This window comes from Octopus bimaculoides, chromosome 14, assembly GCF_046866305.1.
Source record: "Octopus bimaculoides isolate indiv1 chromosome 14, ASM4686630v1, whole genome shotgun sequence".
Lineage (NCBI taxonomy): Eukaryota > Metazoa > Mollusca > Cephalopoda > Octopoda > Octopodidae > Octopus > Octopus bimaculoides.
This window is the reverse complement of record NC_142941.1, coordinates 1,535,334-1,557,119: the sequence shown is the minus strand read 5'-3', so window position 1 is coordinate 1,557,119 and position 21,786 is coordinate 1,535,334. Positions and strand designations below refer to the sequence as shown.

Here is a 21,786-nt window from a genome sequence, read left to right as displayed (position 1 = left end):
CTGCCATAGTCTTTGCTGTTGTTGATGGGATAACAAGAGGTGTGGAACAGAAGAGGAAGACGAGGTTGTGCAGTGTGTGTGTGTGTGTGTAGGTGTATATGCGTTGCTTGGTGTGTCTAAATTGTGTGTGTGTGTGTGTGTGTGTTTAGCAATGATACGCTAGATCCTGCCACAGTAATATTGTTGGTCGGATAAGAAAGATAATAGAATGGACAAGGAAGGACTGAAGTGGATTGATAAACAGCTGGGTGGGTGTGTGTGTGTGTGGAGGTAGATGGAGAGACTGATAGAGAGGCAGACAAGTAGAGAGATGGGCAGGGAGAGAGAGAGAGAGAGAGAGAGAGAGAGCAATGTATGTAGGTCAATAGATATATATGGATATGAATGTATAAATATATATATATATATATATGGTGAGAGAGAGAGAGAGAGAGAGAGCAAACTGGATGGCTGGAGTGATAGATATGTGAGTCCATAGATGGCAAAATGAATAGCTGGATGGGGTAGAGAGAAAGAACTGGATGGAGAGAAGAATGGAGAGAGAGAGAGACTGAATGAATGGAGAGAAGGGACAGACAGACAGACATTGGTAGATAAATCAATAAACAGAATCAATAGACAAATAGACGGATAACATAGGAAGAACTGGGGAGGAGGAGGAGGAAAGAGGGGGGGTTAGATATTGTTTCAGAGAGAACACAGTGTATTGTAATTAATTCTGCAGGAACTGGTGTCTTGGTATTGGTGGTAGTGGTAGTAGTGATGGTGGTGGTGCCGCTGGATGTGGCACTGGTGGTAGTAGTGCCACTGGATGTCATGTTGCTGGTGGTGGCGGCGATGATGGTTGTAGTAGAATATCGTATGATATAGTAAAGATAGAAGACTCCAATCAATCAATCAATCTCTCTCCATCTTTCTGTCTATTTATCTATCAGTCTGTCTGTCTGTCTCTCTCTCTCTCTCTCTCTCTATCAGTTTGTCTGTCAGTCTGTCTCTCAGTTTGTCTGTTTATCTCTCTATTTATCTATCTCTATCAGTCTGTCTGTCTGTCTCTCTATCTATCCTTCAATATATATTTATATATTTGTGTGTGCGTGTGCATATGTATGTATATATGTGCATATATATGTGTGTGGAGGGGGAGGATGAATGGAAAGACCCTCGATGCTATATTGTCTACTAACAAGATTGTATATACATACGTACAGGTATATGTGTGTGTCTACTCACACACACATTTCTTTATATAATGGGTGCTAGTAAAGATGGAGTATTATGAATAGTGAAGAAGAAATCTTTGATGCTCTTATATAGACAGTCGGTGTACATTTGGGTGTGTAATAGAGAGTGTAACTGTATTTTATGCATATACTGTGTGTATGTTTTCTCATATGACTGAATGTAGAGTTTGTTTGTGTCGTGCCTAGGTTTAATATTTGTATCTGCATATATAGTAAATATATATACATTGTGCGTTTTATGTATGTTATGTTGTGAGTGTACAATGCAGTATATATAAAGATAGATATTTATAAAGGCTTGTGTGTGTGTGTGTGTGTGTGCTTATGTATACACACACACGCACATACACGCTGTGTAGGTGGGTGTAGAATGAGGAAGTTGTTATTGAACGGAGAGACCTGTGATAGCATGTGACTGCACAGTGTTTTGTGGATGTATATATGGTGATACATAGATGTATCTGTGTGTGTTCGTGTCTGTATACACCAAGTGTGCTACATGTGTTTAGATGTAGTTGGCTGTGTGCGTGTTTATATATGTGGCTGTTTCTGCTGATTTAAGGAGTTCATTGTTGTTTTACTGTTTGTCAAATCTCTGTGTTTCTGTGTGGAGTGGGGTATTGCATGTATATGCATATGTATATGACCAACTGTGTGTATATATATATATATATATATATATGAATAGTTTGCATGTTACATGCATTGTATGATGTGTTGTTTTTCAATGCCAGGTCAAGGCTAGATCAAGCAAGCTTATGACCTGAAGATTCCAGCCATGACCTTCTTGTCTTTTACTCTGGCACAATCCACCTGGACTACATTGTCCAATGTGTTTGTCTTTTCACTGATGATCATTTGAAATTTGTAAGTAGATTTGACTGCTATTTCTAGCAGGTTGAGCTGCTGCCCACCATCTCCAGCAGCAGTGATTCATAGCCCTTCCTACCCAGACACACGTTATGCCTTGTGTATAAATTATCTGAATAATGACGCACTTTTACATATATATATATATATATACACACACACACATAATTAACTGTTCAATAACATGCATATATAAAGTAGTTGGCCAGGGATAGTATTTAATCAATTTCTGTTGCACCTGTAACGTAAAAAAATCATTAGTGTTAATGATAATTCTTGTCAAGAATGACAAGGGAAACAATCCTGAAGTCCAAATTTATAAATAATTGAGACATCTAGTGGTGGTATGGTATTTTTTTGTAAATACAATGGCAGGTTTCTGCCTTACTAGGCCTCCTCAGTGAAGTTATAGATTTAATGGTATTTACCTCCCTGAGGTAATCCATCTAGCTATCTATATGCCTCTCTATCTATTTATCTACCTACCTATCTATCTATCTAATTCAATATCTGTCTGTTTGTGTGTGTATGAGTGTATGTTTTTTGTATCTACATGTAATGTATTGTGACGTCTATCTATATTGTGACATGTATCTATATGTAACCTGAGTATATATGTATGTATAATGTAAATATCTTTGTATGGATACACACACGCTCAGACATGTTTGTATGTGTGTGTGCATGCATGTGTCTGTGTGGTTGTGTATGTATTCAGTGGAGAATAAAAGCAAGTCTATAACTTTTCCAGACCTTTCTAGGATCCCTATATAACTGAGTGGTGGTGGTGGTGGCGGTAGTGATGGGTCATTTTTATTATAGGTGTTTGGTATAATGACATAGTGGTGCTGTAGATCAGTTGTGGAGTTTACAGTAAGTCTGAAGGAGCAGAGGCCATTATAGTAGTAGTTATAGGAAGAGACAGTCCAGTCTTTGTACAGAGTTTATGCATTTCCATGCATAATCCTGTACAACCTCTTGTAAAAATCTAAGGTGGACTTTGTACTTTATTCACATAGCAGATTACTACAGCTGAAATCCCTGTGACAATCCCCCATGCTCTGGAAGTAAACCCAGTGAAGACAAAGAACATAAAACTGTACTGTATTCTGGAGGGGTGGCCATATTCAGTTGGGAAAAGGAGTAGTCAGAACTTTTTATTGCGTAACCAATGTCAAGTATGGGTGTACAAGTATTGGGATCAGAGATGGGTCAAAAGGAGAGAGAGAGAGAATGAAGAGTTTTTGTATTGGGCAGATGTAAGGAAGGATTCGTGACAGGTGAACTGTGGACAGATTCTTTGCTGCGGGCTAGCTAGGGAGTTGGTCAGCAGGAAAGAAAGGGGCTTCCGGGAGGAGAACGAAAACAGTGAGTGTGGAACGAATCTGAGTGAACTCTACAAAAGTAACTGACGACCTAAGCCCTGTTGTACCTAAAGTAATACACCTTTGGTAAGTGTATTCTCATCCCCACTAATTTGTTTGTGTATAGCTTGATAAAGCTATACAGATATTGGTACAGGATTAGCTAAACCTAAGAGAAGGTGATGCGTTCCATTACATTGGTTAACGAATTAGTCATGGAAGCAGGGGTTTCAAATACAAAGGAGACAGAATAAAGGAGAAGAAAATGTTGAGGGAGAAAGAAACTCTCTGTGCAGATTGTATGATAAAAGGTTACCAATCACAACGCAGGGTTTATTTAGTGAAAGAAGAAATATAAGTATAATAGCTTAAATATGGTAGCTTGAAAAAATGTAGAAGGTTTATCTGTGGTGGCTTATCTATGGTACTTTAATTAAACATAGTGGGAGGGAAGGAAAGAGGTTCTGGATTTCAATCTGAAAGGGAAGAGAGAATTGAATTTGTCATGGTTAAGCATAGATTCCAAACAAAGATCAATCTTTTGTCTTGCTTGATATTGAACCTGCAACCCAAAATATCATCACAGCTCTTCTTTCTCTCACAGCAACTACATTTATTGCGACCACCCCCACCCTTCCTATTAGATGACTTGTTGCCATCGTACAGCCTCATCTCTTTCCTCCAATTCTCTATGTAATCTTTGTTTAGTTACCTGTTGTACCACAATTTCACATTATGACTTAGAAATTGTCTTCTACTGAAGTCTACTTTACCTTTCATCCTTTTTTGAGACCAATAAAATAAGTACCATTCAAGCATTGGTGGTTGATGTAATCAAATGAAAAACTTTCAAAGTTCATGATTTTGTAATCGTCAGGAGATAAAGTTGACTCTGAAAATTTGAAATAATTTTATATATATTGTGTGGAGAAGCACATAACAAATTAAGAGTGCCTGCAAAATCCTCAAGATTAGTATTAAAACTCTTGTGAAAGATGCAGTTTTATTGAGAACCTTCATGTCACTATCATCTCAGACCTGTGAGTATACTGTACATTTTTTCTGATCTCACACTTCATACAATTGAACACATCCATGCAGACACATTCATGTATTTTTTGCCTCCACATCCATATATCAATGTTATACTGTTACACAGACTCATGGCTACACAACATGCTTACAATCAACAAAGGTGGTCTGCTGCTATTACTTTAATTAGTGAAGAATCACTACTGTCTTCCCCTTACTGTCCACCTCAAAGTTCCATGATAAATCTGGCAACCGTAAATAGAACAAAATTTATGAACACACAAAATATGCCACTATTTCCACTATTTTCAACACAAGAGACTATGCATATGCAGTGACCGCAACTTCACCCATTTACCTGGGACAAAGCACAATTCATATAAGCAATTCAAGCCAACACCAAAGCAAACCTCTTACACCACCACTAAATACTAAATCACACTTAGTAGCTTCTACATGTGTACCTTGGAATCCTAAAATCTGCTGCTATTCCCAACTGGAAAGGTTATATCGACAGCATGACTGTGCCTTCCCTCTTCTTCCAGGAACTTGAGATCACTATTACAAGCAGGACTCCAAGCCACCACCAAATCCACAGTAGAAACATCCCTTACAGTAGCAGTGTTGGTCCAGACTCTCACCAGAACTCAAGAGTCTCCCTGATATTCACCAGAAGCAAACCAACAAAGCAGAAAAAATATCAAACACTTTCAACTGATGAGAGAGAGAGAAAAAATATATGAAAATAAAGAACATTGAACTGGACCTAAAACTATCTCATGGAAAAGAAATTTTGTTAAGGGAACACTGAACAATGGGAAATATAAAATCTGTTCCCGATTTCTTTTTCCACTTTGCTAAAGAAAAATCAGCTACACATAACCAGATTATCGGTTACAATGACGAGGGTCCCAGCTGATATGATCAATGGAACAGCCTGCTCATGAAATAAACATGCAAGTGGCTGAGTACTCCACAGACATGTGTACCCTTATCGTAGTTCTCAGGGAGATTCAGCATGACACAGAGTGTGACAAGGCTGGCCCTTTGAAATACAGGTACTACTCATTTTTGCCAGCTGAGTGGACTGGAGCAATGTGAAATAAAGGACACATCGTATCGCCGGGAATTGAACTCATGACCTTACAATCATGAGCTGAACACCCGAACCACTAAGCCATGCGCCTTCTCTATATAGCAATAATTCATCACAAATATGCACACTGTTGCGTCCTCAGTATAACAGTGCATCTTCCCAACCTATGCTTAACAAAATAGTTCATATGCCAAACAAATTCTTTGATCCCCAGAACCCAACTGCAGAGACACATCTAAAACTTAATGATATTATGAAAGATGATGTATTTACGGCTATTAATGAACTAGATTCAAACTCAGTCCCCCGACCAGATAGTCTCCAAGCCATACTGTTAAAAACATGAAAACCATTAAAGATACGATTTCAAAAGTTGCATGATATAGCAATAGTAACAGGTATACAGAAGGGAGGTAGGAGGGCTGAAGCATAAAACTACAGATCTGTTCCTTTCACATCTCACACATCTAAAATTATCGACTGCATTGTCTGTGAAAAAAAAATAATTACATATCTTGAAGAAAGCAGCCTCTGAGATGACACAACAATTACAGCAGCATAACACCGTTCTCAATAATCTCTTGCATCTACCTTGATTTGGCCAAAGCATTCGACAAGATTGTTCATGGAATCATCTGTCATAAGTTAAGGGGTCTTGGTATTGCCGGAAAACTCAAAAAATGACTCTTTGGCTCCCTGCACAGTAGGAGTCAATCTGTTGCTGTGAATTGTTTTCTCTCTGCCAAGTCACCTTTAATAAGTGGTATACTTCAGAGAATGGTTCTAGGACCATTATTATTTATCATCATCAGAACACAAGTACACTCAGCCAACCTAATGAGTTATGCCAATGACAATGATATTGATGGCTATCCAAACTCCAGAAGATACTGTCACACTCTAAAATGAGCTAAACTCATTTATTAAGGAGCAGATAAAAAAACAATGTGAAATTTAGTACACTAAAAGTTCAGATTCTCATGATAGAAGGAATACATAGCAAGGCTTATGAAGAACATTTACCAGTAAAATATCTTCGATTAAAAGCAAATCAGAAGCATTAAAAGGAAGACATTGAATAAACTCCTAATGATGACAGCAGAACAGCCAAGAATTCAAGAATAGACTCTGGGAAGGTCAGCTGCTACAAACTCAATCATAGACCAGCATAAAATGACAACAAAACCAATAGAAAATAAGTTAAGGTGGTGCTCCAGTATGGCCACAGTCCTACAACTGAAACCATTAAAATTCTTGTTTAAAACGACTTCACTGGGGATGTATCACAATGTCAGCTGTTCATAAGCAGTGGACTAAAGCAGCAGCCATCATTCAGATTTCCAATTTCTAAGTGATGGACTTAGAAAGTTAGCTGTATTTTAGTTTACATTGAAGGTAACTGACAAATCCACAATTTAAAAGTGTTGTATAAATCACTTATTAGTTCTTTCAAAGTTAGCATTATTATAATTTCAGATGATGAACACAGTGTCATCTTTGTATGGACTGACACACACACACACACACACACACACACACACACACAAATACATGCACATTCATGAGGGTGATCTATGATTTACGAATTCCTGTCTCATCATCATTGTCATTGTCATCATCATGACTGTATTGTTCAGGTGTAAATGTGACATCTGTTTTTTTTTTCTTTTCTTACAACTTACTTACAAAAGAGGGACAGTGGCCTTTAAATTTATTGGTCTCCTGCCACCAACATGTGGGGTTGCAAGGGGTTGATTTTTCCATGAATATGGGGTGGGGATGGGAACCTTCCACAGATGGAAGATGTTGAGGGGGTGGAATGTGTGTAGTAGAGAGAGAAGATTATGGTAGGGTTTGATTTGAGGGAGTGTTGGCTGCTATTCCTAGTAGGCCACAATTGGACGTAGGTTTGAGAAAGAGGTGTAGCTATTATTTCTAGCAAATTAAGTGACTGTTGAGAGGAGTCCTAACTACTTGAAAGGAGCAGTAGTGGTAGTAGAAGTGGAGGAGAGAGAGGGGAGACTCATTACCCATGGATCTTCATCACTTGACCTTGAATGATATTATTTTGTATCCAGGTTGTTTCTGTGGCACACTGTCACACACACTGATGACACTTTGCTGTGTGCAACATGGAGTACAAGAGAAACCCCCATGACAAAGCCATAATGGAGTCATCCTGGCCTGCTTGGAATAGCAGCAAAATGCCTTCGCATCACATCAGCCATCCTAAGGAAAGGGGGACACATTGTCTTCTGCAGTGCTAGATATAGAAACAGATGGAAGGGTCACAATGGGAATGTGTTTGGTCAGAGGGTGAGTTTGAGCTTAACACCATCAGAACAATGGATTCTGGTACATTACAGACTCTCATAGAATACACCAGTGTCATTTGGTATGCCACAGTGTAACGCAAAACACCACAATTATGTCACAACACACCATGGAGTATCACAACATGCCACAATGTGCCACAACACATTATGTTACATCCTGCCATCTTAGATGCATCTCATTGTTTCTTCACAGGCAACTGAGTGCCATGGCAGAGCCAGGTATGTCATGACATATCAAAGCATGTTTTGTGACACATCGCAGGATTTCTGAGAATACCACAGCATGCTGTGGCACACTCCAAGCCCCATGGCACACTCCAAATTCTTGATAAATAGAAACTGAATGCCACATCTCCCCACTCTCTCCATTACCAATGTTGCCTCTCTCTCTTTCTCTCTCTCTCCCCACATACCACCACTACTGCTACTACTACTACTACTACTACTACTACTGCTGCTGCTGCTGCTACCACTGTTATGCTACTTGTGCAGTAGTGCAGCAGTGTTGTGTACAGGTGCATACACTGAAGTCCCTACCGTCTCTGACCTATCAACTACCTTCTGCCATTAATCAGTCTTTGGAGAAGGAATAAAAAAATTACTTTGCTAAAATTAGAATCAAAGTCAATGCTTTCCCACAATTCCACCAATAAGAAGAAGAAGAAGAAGAAGAAGAAGGCTCCCTCTTTCTTATTTTGATAGAAGGCCAGTAATTAAGAGAAATGGGGGAATCGATTGCATCGACCCCAGTATGCAACTGGTACTTATTTTATTGACCCCAAAAGGATGAAAAGTAAAGTCAACCTGCCACCGTCAGTAGAGTTTGAACTCAGAACATAAATGCCACTAAATATTTTGTTCAGCATGCTAACAATTCTACCAGCTCACCCTTTATCTAATAATAATAATAATGATGATGAATAGTAAATAATAAATAATGATGATGAGAAAGTGTATGTGAGAGGTATAGAGAAAATAGCAAAGTACCAGGAGCGTTGAGCTAGAGAGGCCATGAAGAGTGGCAGGCAAAGTGTATCATTGTGGTTTAAAGGTGAATTAGAAACTGTAATGGTGAGAACAATAGTAATGGTAGTTGCATGCTTGATGATGATGATGATGATGGGGAGCCACAGATCGGGGAGAGTGTGTGTGTGTGTGTGTGAAATGGTAGTGGTTTTTATACGATGGGTGATGTGGAAAATACTTCACAGGCTGAAACGAATACTTAGATAAACAATGTCCCAATAGCAGTGAGAGAGAGAGAGAGAGAGAGACAGCCATGTTGGCCCAACTGGGGAAACCCACGTAGAGAAGAGGTGTTGAATATCAAGAATCACAGCTAAAAAGGAAAAGAAAATGACACACAGTATTTATTCACTTGAAAGGGTGTTGTTGCTGCTGTTGTGAGAAATATACGAAGACGTGTTTGTTGTTATTTACTGCGAACCTGCCATCTTTAACTACTACAGCCTCTTCCACTATCATTATTTGGCAGTTAATCTAGCTAGCGAGATGATTGGTTGATATAAATTATAGAATTATCACTATCTTGTTGCTTTGTTCGGCTTTCTTCACATCTACTCAAACGTTCTGTATGCCTTGTGTGTGTACTTGTGTGTGTGTGTGTGTGTGTGCAGGTGTGTAGATGTATGTGTAGATATGTGCATGGCTGTGTGGAAATGTTATGTGTAGATGTTTCTAGATATTATAGATGGGTCCGTGTGTAAGATAGACAAACAGACAGACAGAGAGACGTACGGTAATTTGCACAGTACAGTTTAGTTCAGCTAAGTGATATGCTAATCAGATTGCACAACAACTCAACAGGTAGTGGGTGCTATGACTTTGTGTCTGAGAATTGAACAGACAGGAAGAATTGGCATCATATATATGTACACATATATGTATGTACATGCATACATACTTACACACACTCATGTATACATAATATATACATATATAAATATTTGTATGTGTGTGTGTATATATATATATGTGTGTGTGTGTGTGTAGACAGCAAAAACCACATCAAAATGATGTGGTTTTAGAGTCATTTGATGCCTATTTCTAGCATATAGGTGCTGTTTTCTCAGTACCCTTAATTATAATTATATTTATATAATTATATATCTATATATACACGTATATATATATATATGTGTGTGTGCGTGCGTGCGTGTGTGTGTGTGTGCGTGTGTGTGTGTGTGTGTGTGTGTGTGTGTGTGTGTGTGTGTGTGTGTGTACATACATACACACTTTTATTAAAGCTGCAAAATTATGGCAAGACTGCTAATCTGCGTTTCACATTCCTGTTTGTCGAACAGTTGTGATAAAAACTGAATCAAAATTGTGATGGTACATGTAATACATGTGATTACATGTGATGTAATTCATAATACACGAATAAGCATTTAAATTCGATTGGGTGGTTGGTTTTCAAAATATAACGGTGTAATATTTGTTACCAGCTGGATAATTAAGGTGATTTGAAAATTACCTGTAAGGTGTATATAAATATCAATATTATGAAAAAAAACCTTGCTTAAGGCAGAGGAAAAAGTTCAGAAAACACACATATATATATATATGTGTGTAAAAGTAAGATCCCAAATCCATATATAACCTGGATTTTATCTACTCAATTCCTTAAATTTGGATATGTATATATATATGCACACCAGTGCATACACAATATATACTGTACTATAATAGACACAATACAGTCAGATGATATATTTGTTGCCAGTTAACTGCACACATCATCATCATCATCATCATGTTCATCATTTTAATAACCGTTTTTTCATTGAAAGTCAATGACATACTTTGTAGGATAGTGATATTTGTTTACATCTTTTGCATGATTTCAAGATAAGGAGATACAAACACACACATACAACAGGCTTCTTTCAGTTTCCATCTGCCAGATCCACTCATAAACCTCTAGTAGAAATCACTTGCTCAAGGTGTCACAAAATCCTATCATTCATTGCCAAAATTCTGTGGAGAACATGTCCGGGCAATGGGGAAATATTTACATTGCTTGGAGGCAGAACTGGTGACAGGAAGGGCATCCAGCTGTAGAAAATCTGCCTAAATATATTCTATCCACTCCTTAGTATGTGTGAGTCATCAGACCCAATGTGCCACACACAGACACTAACTTGCACGCATCATCATCATCATCATCATCATCGTCATTATCATTATTTTACATTCATTTTTCTATGCTGGCACAGGTTGGATGGTTTGACAGAATGCAACAGGTCAGCTAACCATGTCTTGCTCCAATATCTAAGCCATCACATGGCTTCTGTGGCCCTTCTGAATCGCAGCCATCTTATAAAGCGTACTGAGAGCAGTTTCCCATGGCACTAGCAACTACAAAAGTTGTCTAGTCAATAACAAGGCTAGAGATCTCTCTCAGCCCCTCTATTGCTCCTACATGGTTTGGTTTACCAACATTTGCAAGGTTGTAATGGAGCCATTAATACAAGGGGCAACTTGTAGGTGACAAAGATGAAAGAGCAGAGTCTGATGGTAGAAAAAACTTTATTATTATTATTATTATTGTTGTTGTTGTTGTGAGAGGATGAATAAGGTGGGGGTGAGCTGGCTGAATCATTAGTACACCAGGCGAAATGCTTAGTAGTATTTCATCTGTCTTTACGTTCTGAGTTCAAATTCTGTCGAGGTTGACTTTGCCTTTCATCCTTTCAGGATTGATAAAAATAAGTACCAGTTGCACACTGGGGACAATGTAATCGACTTAACCCCTCCCCAAAAATTTCAAGCCTTGTGCCTTTAGTAGAAAGGATTATGAGAGGATGGTAGCAGAGAGAGAGAGGGAGAGCAGCATTAGGGAGAGGGGAATAACAGGGGGTCAGGGGAGAAGGGAGGAGGAAGTGAAGCGTGTTGGTAAGATGATATAATTAACATGCTGTGTAATCCCTATCCTCCATCCAAGTCCTGTCTTTCTTCTTTATTTCTGTATTTTTGGGGAGTTTGATTATAATTGCATTTTGTCCTTCACCATTTCTGTGGGTTTAGTTTCATTTGCAAAATTGCTGAAAATAACACACTTGTGAGTATTCATTCACAGCCTGAGTGCAATGACAGTATGGTCAAGTGAAGAAGTGCATCTTGCACCCTTAATGGATGATGGTGATTACACAACATTAATTATACCATCTCACCAATGTACTATGAATGTAAAAGTGGGTTGAAACAATTTTAGTGATTTTCAATAATGAAAGTTGTTCTATCTATTTATATAAACTCTACAGATACTATGAAATCCCTGATGTATGTCCAGTAGCTGGAGCAATTCCATTGTATGATGATATCTGGTAGCCAATAACTGTGGGATGAGATTTGTACAGTATTCTACAAGGGTTTTACCCAAATATTACTTTTATATATATACACACACACAAACATATATATAAAAAGAAACACCTAGACAAACTAACACATGGCACACAATGAACCATGCACACTGACAGACATTAGTCTGCTCAATCACTCTCCTATCAAACCCTGTTTACTTTACTCTTTACTCTTTATTCTCTACTTCTGGTCAGTCAGCAGCTAAACTTGTAAACCAATACCACATGGCTTCTCACCAAAATTCTCACTTTTCATTTTGTTCTCATAAATGTGTATGTGTGCATATAAGTTTCAAATTTTGGCACAAGGCCAGCAATTTCGAAGTTGAGAAGGCATAAGTCAACTACATCAACCCCAATGCTCAACTGATACTTATTTGATCAACCCCAGATGGATGAAAGACAAAGTTGACCTTCGTGGAGTTTGAACTCGGAACGTAAAGGTGGACGAAATGCTGCTCTGCATTTTACCTGATGTGCTAACAATTGTACCTGCTCACCACCTTACAGATAAATATATTTTAATGTAGATATGCATTTGGGTAAGTATATTGATGTACAATTGTATATGTGATGTTGCACATTGCATTAATAGATGTGAAATTGTCTTATATTTGTTTACCACCATCACACACACACACACAGATACGCACACCTGTGTACACATATGCACACACACACACACACATACACAAAGTATAAAGGTATGTTCATGGTGTTGTGATGGCTCGTATGATGTGTGAAATATTGAAACATTAATTGGAGATAAATATCTACTTTTTTGAGAATCACAACATGAACCTTCGTTTTTACTCTGCCAACTTTCGTAACATTCTTCTATTTTTTTTTTTTTCCTTTGTCGTTCCAGAAGACCTTCCTTCATTGACCAATTTTTTAGTGATGAAGAGAATAAAAAGAAAAGATGTCCTTCACACAGCGGCAATACTTTCCTTGGTTCTTCACTGCTGCCTCTGTGTAGATCTTACCTACCATGTGGAAGAAGGGAAGGGACCTGGAGCGTATGTGGGAGACATCGCTACAGACTTACACTTGATGGACAAAATACCATTCCAAGATCACAATCTTATAACGTTCAGCCAGTTGGAACAAAGACTGTCAGACAGTTTCCGCTTGTTCAATGTGACCAAGAAAGGTAAACTGCACACAGCACAATCACTAGATGCTGAGTCCCTGTGTTCATATAAAATGGAATGTTCCAAAATAGTCAAAGTGGCAGTTCGAAAAGCTGAAACTTTTATGAAAGTACTGAAGATTAAAGTTGTCATACAAGATGTTAATGATAACCGACCTGAATTTCCTGAAAAGTTTGCCAACATCCAATTCTCTGAAGGGGACAAAGAAGGCATGTTGAAAGCTATTCCAAATGCTATAGATAGGGATGTTGGGGTTCGAAACTCCAAGATTACATACCAATTAGAAACCAAAGACAAGGCACCATTTATGCTGTCGGTAAAGAAAAGAATAACCGGCAGTTCCAAACTTGGTATTGTTCTCACCAAAAGTCTTGATCGGGAAACAAAGGACTCATACAATCTACAAGTAATTGCCAAAGATGGCGGTTACCCTCCAAACCAGGGCTTGCTAAATATCCATGTCTCTATTGTTGATGATAACGACAACTTCCCAATATTCAGTAAAGATATTTACAATGTTTCCATAAGAAATGCACTTCAAAGAGATAAACCCATTATTACATTGACTGCCAAAGATTTAGATTCCGGAGAGAATGGTCGTGTTACATACCATTTCAGCTCTGAAACATCAGCTTATACTAAATCCCATTTCTGGTTGAATAATGTCACTGGTGAGATTTTCATTGCAAAGAATTTATCATCAGAACGAAAGAAAAATTACAAATTGTTGGTCGAAGCCAAAGATGGCAGCAGTTCCCCTCTCAGTTCCACAGCCATCGTTATGGTGAATGTGATCAATCAACATAATAACCCACCTGTAATTGATGTGAATTTTGTCACTGAGCTGAGAGAGAATACTGCTGCCATTTCTGAAGGGATCAAAGTTGGCAGTTTCATAGCTTATGTCAGTGTTATTGACAATGATATTGGACAGAACGGTGAGGTGGAATGTAGCCTACACCATGATAAATTCCTTCTTTTAGATTTAGGATCAAAAGAATATAAAATTACGTTAAAGAAACCTGTTGACAGAGAGAAACAAGATAGGTATGACATAACAATTTCTTGCGAAGACAAAGGGTCCCCTCCTTTACAGACTCAGAGACAGTTCTCCATTGAAGTGATGGATGTCAACGATGTCCAGCCACAGTTTACAAAAGAATCTTTTAAATTCCTGACTTATGAAAATGGGAAAACAAACTTTCCCATTGGTTTTATAAATGCTACTGACCCTGATATGGGAGCTGGAGGTCAACTGACTTTTTCTCTGCTGAGTACCAGCAAACATGTGATACCATTCCAGATAACTGATTATGGTTTTATCTCAACCACTATACCACTGGATAGAGAACAACAGAATGTTTATAAGTTCCAAGTATTTGTCAAAGACAACGGGAATCCTTCATTAAATAACACAGCCAATGTGATTGTAGAGGTTTTAGATGAGAATGATAATGCCCCTTATTTTACCTTCCCTAGTATGGACCCATTTAGATTTGATGTTAGCTATCATCCCCAAAGTAAAAAAGAGATCACTGTATTAAGGGCTTCAGACAGGGACAGTCATTTAAATGCTTTCTTGCGATACGAAATAGTTGGTGGCAACAACAAACAGTTATTTTCAATAAACCCTTATTCGGGAGTTCTGTCTTATGCACGGACAGTTTACCAAAACGATGCTGGCACCTACAGACTTGAGTTTCTTGTGAAAGACAGTGGCACACCAGCTCTGACAGCAACCACCACCATCATTCTAACACTGAGTGTCAGTAATAAGACTTCGGTGTCGAATAACTTTCAGCCCTCCTCTGACAACATGATCAATCTTACATGGTTCATAATCATTGTAGCCATTGCTGTAATACTCTCAGTCATTCTTGTAGTTTCCATCACACTCTGTTTTGTCCGCTGTAACAATGACCGACACGGCTCTCCAAGGGCTGGTGTCAGTACAGCAATCCCATCGGACAGGGAGAAAAGTCATTACATAACTCAGACGAAGAAACCTGTCCCCACATCAGGTCATTCGGCTGAGGTGAGTCGACGAAATACTCAGGTGATCGAATCAAAAGCCGAGTTCTACCCACAATATGAATCACAGAGTGAGTGGATAACATCGACCACAGAACGGAGACCTCCTTCCGTCTTGTTGGTAAGTCTCTCTCTCTCTCCTCTTTCTTTTTAATTTCACTCTCTACATTTCACACTATACTTCCACTCTTACCTACACACACACACACACACACACACACACCAAGATACTTTCCAGCATAGTCAATTTTATCATCCTCACTGCTCAACTGGTATTTTTTTTCTTTTATTGATCCTGAAAGAATGAAAGACAAAGCCGACCCCAGTGGAATTTGAACTCAGAGAGTAAAGAAAGACAAAATGCTACGTATTTTACCTGACATGGTAAAAATTCCACTGGCTCTGTGCTTTAACCGATTTCAATATTAACACATTGGTCTTCAAGACCCTGTATTGTCTTATTTGTGAGGTTTAACTACACCATCCTTTCTTGTGTAGCTCAGTTTTTCATTGCCACAACCTCTGAATGAATACAGGACTCAACACTCATTACCATTCATCCTCTACGTGTCTGCATCTTCAAGGACATCGCTCTGACTGCTGATGGCTTGAATATTTGATCATTCTCTCAGTTTATTTCTACAAAAGCAGTCACATTTCTCACCACCATGTAGCTACAATATTACACATACAACAGATCACACCCCGTGTCTCTCCATATATCACAGATCTTCCACATGCCATATTCCAGGTTTCACCACCATGTAGCATTACATACCTCACTACCATGATTTTCATACAAAAATTCTTTGTTGCAAACAGATGACAAACCCTTAAACTTCTCCTCAACCTCCTTAATCACTTAATTAGATCTCCCAGTGAACAGGAACCAGATTCTGAAGAACTTTCTGTTATAGGTTTACCCTTCTCTCAGCATTTACCATTTCTCTTTATCATGTGACCACGTGACCAACCAGACTGTCAGATGATGCTACACATCGCTGGTCACAATGAGCTTTTGCATTGTTTCAGCCTTCAAATGATGTGACCCTGCTGGCTAGGTGAGCAGATCAACATTCCCCCCTGATAGAAAGGGGAATGGAGCACTGAGAAATGAAGTGTCTCGCTCAAGAACACACAACACTGCCCAGTCAGGAAGTCAAACCCACAATCTAGTGCTTATGAGTGCAACAGCCTAACCACTTGGCCACAAAAGCTATGCACTTTATTGATTAATGCTACTTCAACAACCCTTTGTTGGGTGGAAATCCCCACCTTGCTTCTATATGCAATCATAGTCTTTCAATCATTACGCAAGATTCATGACCAAAGGTAAGGGTAGGTACAAATACCGAATTGAAGATAACAAGTTTGATTTTTTACATCTAAATCCCATCTTCTGATGACCGAATGTTGAACTGGCACCATTACTGCACCAACTCCTGCAATTCTTGCACTTAATTCATCCTCCCGTCTTCCATCATTCATGCAGATGACCCCAAGATACTTGAACTTCCCCACCTGCTGCAGTGGAACTCCACTCACATGTAGAGTACATTAAGCAGGCCCCCATAGGGATAAATGGAGACTTTCATCTCCAGACGAATGCCCAAAGTATTTGTGTTCAGATAAATTCTCTGCGAGTATTTAGACACTCACTTCTCCTGCTCACAATCTTTATGGACAGGATTTGACTTGCATAGCTAGGTTGGAAGTGGTATCAAGACCAGCAGATGTGGAATCAGTCAGCTGGTGTTCACAGGAGACATGGCACTATGTGACTCATCAGAAGGGGATCTCCATCATGCACTCAATAGGGTTGCTGTTGAGTGCTGCTCAGCAGGAATGAAAAGGAAATGATAATAATATTAATAATAAATGATGATGATGATTTCTAAAGAAACGTTTTAGTAGTGGGAGACAAGGTGTAACTAATTGAATCGACCCTGATCTCGGTTGTTGATGCAACCAACATCAGAAGGCTTCAAAGGGACATAACTCTTAACACTGATAAAGACATTGTAGTGTTTCTGCAATCCCGGTTTAGATAACAGCAAAAACAATGATAATAGTAATGACGATGATGATGACCGTAAGACTAGTAACAACAATAAAGAAGATTTTAATCCCACTTTGTTCAAACATAAAACGTGGCAAGTTGTACCTCATTAAATTCCTGATTCTTTGACACAAGTCTGTAAGCCAAAAAACGATATTTCTCTCTAATTAATAATGGTGTGCATTGGCCAAGAAACCTTTAACTCAATAGCTTTGTACTGTGAAAAGATGAGAGCCCTTATGTTTCCATATGGGGTCGACTCATCTCCAAAGAAAACCCGTTCATGGAATAGAACGTGGTATAGAGAGAAAAGAACGGATAGGACCCGACCTTTGTAGAGAAGTTTGCAGAAATCGTAAAATAACCAATACATGTTCCAGCATGGCCAGGACAAGGATAATTTTAAAGAAGCGAACACCTTCTCATCTACCATGGAAAGATAAGTAAATTAAAATAGTGATATGGCTTCCTGCTTCCAAATTTTGTACCTTAATGAGCAAGGCCGCATTACAAGAACGTGCAACCTTATCTTTCGCAATATATACTATACTACCTTATACAAAGGAAGGACATTTGTCGTGAATGTATTCTGATGGGATGTCACGGTTGGAATGTCCGGTTAGAACTAACCAGCGAATAAATAGGAACAAGAGGCCAATATTTTGGCGTTTTTGTTATTCGGCGGTTATCTCCCTTTCATTCTGCTCATAAAGGTTACTTTCTTTATTGCCATATAATTAACTCTAAATTGAAGAATTGCACATTTCATATAGTATTGTCACGGCTGGAACCTCAGTATTTCTAATTCTATGACAACATCAATATTTAATGTCATGTGTAGCAATAACAGAGAGACGTTATTTCCGCAACAAATAAACTGGGTTTAATGATGAATTATCTCCACTTGATAAAGATTATCCCAGATTGTCTTGTATTAATTACCTTCCTTACATTGACTGCATTCGTATGGCGGAATTATCTCCCTTTGGCTATTCAGTTTCTTATAGCCGGCAACCATTTAGATCAGGGGTTCCCAACGATTTTTTTCATCTATGGACTCCGTTGATTACTAATTTATTCTGGTGGACCCCCAAAGCCATTTGATGTTTAAAAACTAGTCCATCGACAGACTATGGACGATTAAATCACAACAGTTATTATAGTCCATCGTTGTGCCATTCAAAACACTTTATTCTTTACGAATGTTTGTATGAACATGTGTATTGTGTTAAATGTTTCTTGGCTAAATCACACGATTATGTATTCCACCAAAGTTGACTTTGCCATTCGTTCTTAAGTAGCAGCTGATTACTGGAGTCAATATAATTGACTTACTCCCCCACCCCGAAATTGCTGGGCTTGTGCCAAAATTTGAAAGCAATTGCTCTTTGTGTCATCTTTCAGCAAAACGAAAGATGGTCTTTGTCTCCTAAACAATGACACAGTCTGAAAATATCCGAATGGGGCTGGGGTAAAGCATTAGGTTTCAACAATTAGATTAAGCCAATTAGCTAATTACACATATGTTTCTATTTGATATATCATAATTAAGTTTACATATTTCCTTTTTCTTCTATTTCCAGCTGCCAACCCGTATTCCAAAGCGATAAAGTTATGCTGACCCTTTCAACAGAAACTGTTCCATTATCTCCTTCAAGAGACCAATTCAAGGATGACATCACAACTTCACTGACGACACACATACATATATATATGTGTGTGTGTATATATGTGTATGTATATATATATATTATGCATATACATATGTGTGCATACATGTATATATATACACACACACACATATATATATATATGTGTGTGTGTGTGCATATGTACACATGTATGCATATATATATATATATATATATATATATATAAAGAGAGAGTGAGAAAAAGTGTGTGAGAGAGAGAGAAAGACAAAGACAGAAAACTCCCTGGATAAATAATTAACTGCTATATGAACAAGAAGAGCAATATGTGGACCCCAAAACAAATAATGATAATAAATAAAATAAAATAAAAAGAAACTAAACATATACACACAGCAAAATCTATAGAACAATGGACATCCTCAACTCACAAACACACACACACATATATATATGTATGTAAATATATATGCATGTATATGCAAATACACACACACATATACACATACATACATATATATATATAGAGAGAGAGATAAATGAAGTATAAGGAAAGTAAAAATTGTAGGTCCTCACGTCTTTTTATATATATATATATATATATATATGTACATACATATATATACACACATACATACATATAGACAAACATATATATATATATCGCATATTTGAAAGCAAATTGAGACAAAAGCAGTAAATGTTACAAAAAGACGTTTTTTTTACTGAATTCTACAAAATCTGACTCAATGTTTCAAAGGATTTCAGTTGGAAATTCCATATTATATATTTTTACTTTTTGTTTTTACATTTGTTTATAATATTTCAAACATTTATTTACTTTTTAATTTCTTATCATTATTATTTGAATTTTTTTTTTTTTTATATATTTTTGTTTTGTTTGTCATCGTTGCTGACAAAAGGCGTTGTCATCGATATGAGGTTCATATCTACCATGGTTCAATGTGGGCCGACTGCTGCTCACCGGCAGAACTATCAAACAAAAAACCACAACAACACCAACAACAACAAATATATGTGTGCACTTGGAAGTGTTAATAATAATAATGATAATAATAATAATAATAATGATGATGATGCTAATATTAATTTGATATTAATAATAATGATGATGATGATGATGATAATAATATTCATTCTGATGATAGAAGTAATGATGCTTGCAAAAGGGAATGACATTGAAGAAATACTACTAACACTACTACTACTACCTTTCCTTCTACTTCTACTACAATCACTACTACTACTTCTGTAACCACTATGACTACTACCTTTTCTATCCTCCTACTACTACTACAACTACTACAACCACTACTACTACTGTTACTACTGCTGCTGCTGCTACTACTACTGCCAATGTCTCAGTGTTGAAGATGGCCACCTCAACTGTTTTTCTATCACTCTACAGTGGTAGGTTGTTATGCTTAGCTGTTGTTTTTAAAATACACACACACACACACACACCTGTCCCTACCCCCACCACACACGCCCACCCATACACACTTAACCTCTGACCCTTGCCTCCCACCGCCACTACTATCACTCATGTCTACAGCCACCTCCACCGCCACCACCACCACCACCACTACTTCTCTGTTGTCTGTGTCTATTACTGGAAGTACCACATACCCTGGTACACAGTGCCTTTATTACCAATCTAAGCCTCACTTCTCTCAGTTGGCTTCTTTTTCTTTTTCTTTCTTCCTCCTCTTCCTTCCTTTGTTCCTTCTTGCTTTCCTTTCTTTCCTTCTTCCACCTTACGTTTCTTGCTATCACATATTCCACAAAGAAGCACACACACACACACATATACACTCACACATGTCACGGACATAAACCTATGTAGAATTATTTTACAAATACCTGGATATTCTACACAACTAAATGTATATATTTCCTTGTGAATATATATATACATCTATGTGTGTATATATGTGTATGTATATATATATATATATATATATATATATATATATAGGTATATAGATAGATAGATATATGTATGTATATAATTGACTTGAAAATTTCAAATAGACCCCAGCCTATAAACATGTAAAAAACTTCTAATTTGAGAATGTATCCATATATACACTTATACATACATGCACATAATATAAATCTACATATATATGTGTGTGTGTATGTACATATATATATACAGACACACATATGTGTATGTATTTATAGACATACTTATATACATACATATATATGCTCACACACATGCAGACATCATAAGCATATAGTGTGTGTGCCTGTTTGTGGGAAAGTGGAACTTTAACATAAGGGAGATAACTCATAGACATTTCTCTTGACCGGATGTCTTTAGACTAAAACTTGTGCAACACCCCGACTCATGACCCTGCTCACCCCCTCCCCACACACAACCCCTGTAAATATACACACCCTGTTCCTCTCTAAGAAATTATTATCATTATTATAATCGACTCTTCCCACCCTCAAATGTGCGGCCATGTGCCTGTGTTAGAAAACATTTATTATTATTATTATTATTATTATTATTATTATTATTATTATTCATTGG

At 37.7% G+C, this 21,786-nt stretch overlaps 1 protein-coding gene across 3 annotated transcripts in view; it reads left to right on the top strand.

Moving 5' to 3' along the window:
• The window catches only part of LOC106873243 (protocadherin-18), a 113,341-nt gene extending 93,266 nt beyond the window's left edge, over window positions 1-20,075 (top strand). For 2 of the 3 annotated variants that reach the window (XM_014920521.3, XM_089362132.1), the window contains exon 3: window positions 13,196-15,009. In XM_014920521.3, the coding sequence (XP_014776007.1) occupies window positions 13,196-13,213 (18 nt within the window). In that variant the 3' untranslated portion in view covers window positions 13,214-15,009. Of the gene's footprint in view, window positions 1-13,195; window positions 15,634-19,154 lie in introns of those variants that run through there. The other variant, XM_014920522.3, reaches the window with a different exon arrangement.
• Window positions 20,076-21,786: the final 1,711 nt, after the last annotated feature.